At 39.0% G+C, this 6,000-nt stretch overlaps 1 protein-coding gene across 10 annotated transcripts in view; it reads right to left on the reverse strand.

Annotated features, from left to right (window-relative positions):
- LOC115224794 (protein kinase C iota type) overlaps positions 1–6,000 on the reverse strand; it is a 173,314-nt gene that overhangs the window by 88,869 nt on the left and 78,445 nt on the right. For all 10 annotated transcript variants that reach the window (XM_036513638.1, XM_036513637.1, XM_036513636.1 and 7 more), the window contains exons 4-5: positions 4,569–4,658; positions 119–169 (exon numbers count right to left, since the gene is read on the reverse strand). In XM_036513638.1, coding sequence (XP_036369531.1) covers positions 119–169; positions 4,569–4,658 — 141 coding nt within the window. The remainder of the gene's footprint in view (positions 1–118; positions 170–4,568; positions 4,659–6,000) is intronic.

Below are 6,000 nucleotides of genomic sequence, written 5' to 3' on the forward strand. Positions count from 1 at the left end.
TAGACATCAGATGGCTATGAGGGTCTGGCAGAGTAAAGTAGGAATCGAAATGGGGTCGATAGGTAAAAAATGGGTGAGGACCCTGGTTCAGATGGTTTTATATTATCAATTGACTTACGGTCTTCTCCATCACAGGGCATTCCTGGTCTGTCTGGCACATTAGGAAACACTGAAAAGACACAAAAAGGAATAAAATGATACACAGGTAAGTAGGCAGACAGGTAGATATGAGCTAAATAAACAGAGAGACACAGGTGGATAGGCAGATAGGTCGACAGACATAAGTGGATAGATGGAGGGGTATTAGCTAGAAAGACAGCTAGATAGGTAAACAGACAGGTAGATAAATACAGGTGAATAGATAGATATAGGTATTAGCTAGAAAGACAGCATGATACAGACATATAGCAAGACACACACACACAGGTGAATAGAGAGACAGGTGAATTGAAATAGATGGACAGGCAAGAATTAGACAGAAAAATAGACAGATATATATATATATATACTAGCAGTATCGCCAGGCGTTGCTCGGGTTTGTAAGGGAAATAACTATATAAGCATTTTTAGAGAGTTATAGCCAAAAAATAGCAAAAAATGGAAAAAAAATGGTAAATTTTTTTTTAAATCGTTGACTCATCGTAGACACTTTTAGAGAGTTACTTCCCTTATATAATAGCGAAAAAATGCATTAAAATGGAAAAAAATGGTAAATTTTTTTTAAATCGTAGACTCATCGTAGACGCGCACTAATACCCAGAAGGGCTCGATATGAATCACGACTATAAGATACCCGGTTTTGGTTAAACTGCACCGCAAACTGTGGGAGTAGTTAGGAATCTAAATCGTAGGAGACAGACACACAACTTCACTTTTATATATAAAGATATATAAGTAGTTAGAGCGGCAGGTAGACAGACAAACAGGTAGACATAGAAGAGTAGATAGACAAATAGGCATACATGGATCGAGAGATAGGTAGATATGGATGGCTAGATAGACAGGAAGGACATAGGTGAATGGATCAATAGCTTCAAATGGACTCAGCTATGCATACCTGGTTCCTGTCCAACACCTGGTGACGATAGAGTAATGCTAGAGGACAGAAATACAGTTAAGTTTGGACACCTGATATATATACTGACGGAGGTTGATATCTATCCAAATCAATAACACTGATGAATAAACTACCTCAAGAACCACAACAGCATCAATGACCTCGATTTCTTTGGATCAGACATGAAGACAATTTCTGTTGTGGAGAGAGAGGGTGGGGAAACTTTTGAGTGAAGCCAAATACACGGTTTATTGCTTGCAATTATTACCATCCAAGGAGAGAGAGAGAGAGAGAGAGGGGTAGGGAGAGGGAGCAAAAACTGCATGGTCCACTGGGTCAGGGTTTATCTGTGGTTTCCCATGAATTAAACAGATTATTGTCCTTCTATCTTGGTGAGAGTTGACAATCTAGCAGAGAAACGTCCCCGGGTCTGAAAAAGCCAGTGAAACACCACTGATTCCACAGCTTCAATCTCACTTTCTTTCTTTATTATTATTATTAAGTGAGAGAGCAGTTCATGCCATCAAAGTGACACTGGGGTAAAATATATGAAGCCCAATATACCCATCATGACTACCCGTCTGATAAGAGTACACTAGGCACATGCATCACAACCATATGTGCACGACATGGTGATCTCATATCAAGATAAACAGTGCATGACCTTGTAGGTGGGGCCCAATTAGAATTTTCTTCAGGTCGAGTAACCCATCCCGCTCAAAAGGTCCCTGAATAAGGGTTGTTTAAGAATGTTGAAAGAACCACTTATGTTTCCAGAGGTGAATTATCCAAACCCCAAAGAATCCCTCTCAACACATGGCTATGATGCTCCCCCACTACTTCTGCTTGTGATCAGAGATGCACATATCGTCAGACACTAAGGGACATGCTCAACTGGTTAAGGTCAAACAACTGACAAGCAAATCTGTGGTATTGAGCAGAATATTTGCTGTACCCCATCTTTTATTATTATTATACAGGGTGATTCAAAAGTCACCATACATAGAACTTTATTTTTTTATAAGAAACATTTAAATAAAAAAAAACTGTTTCTTATAAAAAAAAAAATTGTTCTGGGTTTGAACACAAAAACGTAAGATATCAAATCAAATAAGATATACATTTATAAAGCATTTATTGAGGTTTCATAGTCCCAACCATGACCTTCACATTGATTACAACCTGACACAGTTGAAGGTCAATCATTCACAAGGAGTTGAGTGCGGGAGTACAGCTGAAAGGATGAACAGCTGAAAGTGTACGACTGGTATACATTTAGTTGGTTTTTACTCACCCCAGGAGGTGGAGTGGGGGGTGGAGGGGGTTATGGAAGATAAAGTTGATCGAAACAGGATTTGAACTTAGAACTGTGACAAAATAACTGCAGTAACAACAATATCAACAACAACAACAACAACAAAGCTAATGAGAGTCGTTAATGTAAACTGTAATTATTTCAAAGATAAAACCAATTGTTAATTAATGAAATGAGGTGTGAAACAGTTCCTCTGTTGAAATCGTTGTGTAATTATCTGAGCGGAAGACAGGTAATTCTAGATGTCCGATGTATTTTAAAGTTAAACATAGGCGTAGGAGTGGCTGTGTGGTAAGTAGCTTGCTTACCAACCACATGGTTCCGGGTTCAGTCCCACTGCATGACACCTTGGGCAAGTGTCTTCTACTATGGCCTCGGGCTGACCAATGCCTTGTGAGTGGATTTGGTAGATGGAAACTGAAAGAAGCCTGTCGTATATATGTATATATATATATGTGTGTGCATGTGTGTTTGTGTGTCTGTGTTTGTCCCCCTAGCATTGCTTGACAACCGATGCTGGTGTGTTTACGTCCCTGTCACTTAGCGGTTCGGCAAAAGAGACCGATAGAATAAGTACTGGGCTTACAAAAGAATAAGTCCCGGGGTCGAGTTGCTCGATTAAAGGCGGTGCTGCAGCATGGCCACAGTCAAATGACTGAATCAAGTAAAAGAGTAAAAGAGTATCGTTCAGTAGGAAAGTGTTGGGTTTCACTTCAACAAAGTCGGAACGGAGAGCAAGCAGCCTGAGAGTCAGGCAGATCCAGAAGTTGTCACCACGGAAGTTGCTAATGAAAACAAGGCTGTATAGTCTTTCATTCTCTTACTTGTTTCAGACATTTGACTACAGCCATGCTGGAGCACCACATTTATGCATGAAAATTATAAAGCTCTCTGGATGGATGGATGGATGGATGGATGGATCTGCCTTTCAGCTCCTGACCCTCGTCGTGTTAACATCGTTGTTTTTCGTCCGCCGCTATAAAGGCTTCTTCCAATGCGCCAGAGAAAAAATTTGTTTGCTTGTTATCAGTCGTAAGACACTTGTTGTTTTCACCGTTAATGCTTCTGTATTTCATGTTTCTGTATTCCATTATTGTTTTTTGTTTTTTTTATATCTGTCCCCTTTTGCTGTCCTGGTGTTCGTATGCATTCGATCCTTCTTCCAGGAAATCTACGCTTCCAGCTTAGTTTTTCTAATGCTCGTTGCTTAGTTTTTCTTGGAGGGCTGGCCGTGATCTAGTAATCTCAAGATTAATCAGCCGAAATTACTACGATGATCCGGTTCTTGACTGAAGACTGAGGGGTTCGAATGTCCTGTCCATGTTTATTGTGTCGTCTTCTAAGAGTTATACGTTCTTGTCCATGTTGTATTTTTCTACATACCTTAATATATATATATATATATATATATATATATATATATATATATATAGGTGCAATGGCCCAGTGGTTAGGGCAGCGGACTTGCGGTTGTAGGATCGCAGTTTCGATTCCCAGACCGTGCGTTGTGAGTGTTTATTGAGCAAAAACACCTAAAAAGCTCCACAAGGCTCCGGCAGGGAGTAGTGATCCCTGCTGTACTCTTTCACCACTCTTTCTACCACTCTTTCTTCTGTTGGCCTGCTCGCTTAGCCAGTGGGGTGGCGTCATTTGAAGGCTAAAACAATGCGAATGCATTGTGACCAGCGATGTGTAACAACATCTGATGGTCTGGTCGGTCACGTGATCACGTGATAGATATATATATATATATATACATACATACATATATATATATATACAGTGGGAAATAAACATTCGTACATGTCAAAATTCTTTATTTATTTAATTTCTAATGACCATAAATGGGATATACCAATACTATATTTGCATACACATGCATAAACTAAGAATATGCAAAAGAAACTAATAAATTATAGTAACTAAGGAATTTATATACAATTGTAAATATTTAGGGGTGAAAAAAGTATTCGTACAGAATAAATTTATGATTTTCTATGCCACAAAATACTGTTAAAATGATATTTTTTAAATTAGAACTTTCTCATTTGTTCCAATAATCTTATCAGTTGTCATTTTTAAGTGTCAAAACAAAAAACAGTAAATGAGTGGAAATCAAACCAGTGAGTGTGTTGAGTAATAAAGCACTAAAAGAGAATGACCCTCCCCAGACACAACAGAACAAAAAGTGCTTACCATGTATGGTAAGTTCTGAGTCCTTGTTGAGTTCGTGAAGTCTGACAGCTTCATTCAGCTCCACCTGGCAGGATAAAATACACGGATCACCTGAAACAGATTCAAACACAATCGTAAGAACAATGTGACTCAATACTTATAAAGATATTTAATTAGAGGTTATGTTAACCTCATGAAGGGATGGTTTCATGCAAGGAAAAAACTGGTTCAATACCTAGTATTTTGGGGGAATGAATTCATCATCATTTAGCGTCCGCTTTCCATGCTAGCATGGGTTGGACGGTTCAACTGGGATCTGTGAAGCCAGAAGGCTGCATCAGGCCTAGTCTGATCTGGCAGTGTTTCTACGGCTGGATGCCCTTCCTAACGCCAACCACTCCGTGAGTGTAGTGGGTGCTTTTTACGTGCCACCCGCACAGGTGCCAGACGGAGCTGGAAAACGGCCACGGACGGATGGTGCTTTTTACGTGCCACTGGCACGGGGGCCAGGCAAGACTGGCAACGGCCACGATCGGATGGTGCTTTTTACGTGTCACCGGCACGGGGGCCGTACACATTCTGCTATAATGAATATATAAACACATATAGAATATCCAAGGGTATATTCTTTTCCCCCTCTGAAGATATTACGCTCAGGTCATACAAATATAAATTCTGACTGCTTCTTTTTTTTTTCTCTGTATACAATATCTGTCCACCACTTCAAACACTCTATACAAACATACACACACATATATATATATACTCAGTAAAAATTTAGATTCAGTTGAATATGGTACTTAAGTTAAAGGCACCAGAATTTGGTATGGTATTATCCATATAATTCAAAATGGAGTGATTACAATCAAAATAAGCAACAAGGATATCATCCAGAGGTAATGCAGTACGATCGTTTTATGCGACTTCATTTAATTGAACAATGCAAGTATTACATCAGTTTTAAAATGTTGAGCAATCTTCAGCTGCATATAGATATAGAATTTAGTTACATTGAAAAGATTAATTTTTATAGTTATTCCATTTACCAACATATATATATATAAATACACACACACACACACACACACACACCATGGGCTGCTTTCAGTTTGTCAGCCCAAATCTACTGACCGGGCTTTGGTTGGCTCAAGGCTATAGCAGAAGACATTTGTCCAAGGTGCCAAATAGTGGGACTGAACCTGGAACCATGTGGTTGGAAAGCAAACACCCTCCCACACAACCACTCCTACACCTACAATTGTATGATGTCCTTTCTTTTAAGTTGTCAATTCTTATTCTTTGTTTTATATCGTTGACCGTTCTTTGTCGTTGACAGATAAGATGTTGCGCGATCTAATTACACAGAACAATTAAAAAAATAAATATTTATCAACAAACTTTAATGATGAAGTTCACAGACATCTTCTTTGAAGATCAAAAGGGAAACAACACA

Source organism: Octopus sinensis, linkage group LG26, assembly GCF_006345805.1.
Source record: "Octopus sinensis linkage group LG26, ASM634580v1, whole genome shotgun sequence".
Taxonomy (NCBI): domain Eukaryota; kingdom Metazoa; phylum Mollusca; class Cephalopoda; order Octopoda; family Octopodidae; genus Octopus; species Octopus sinensis.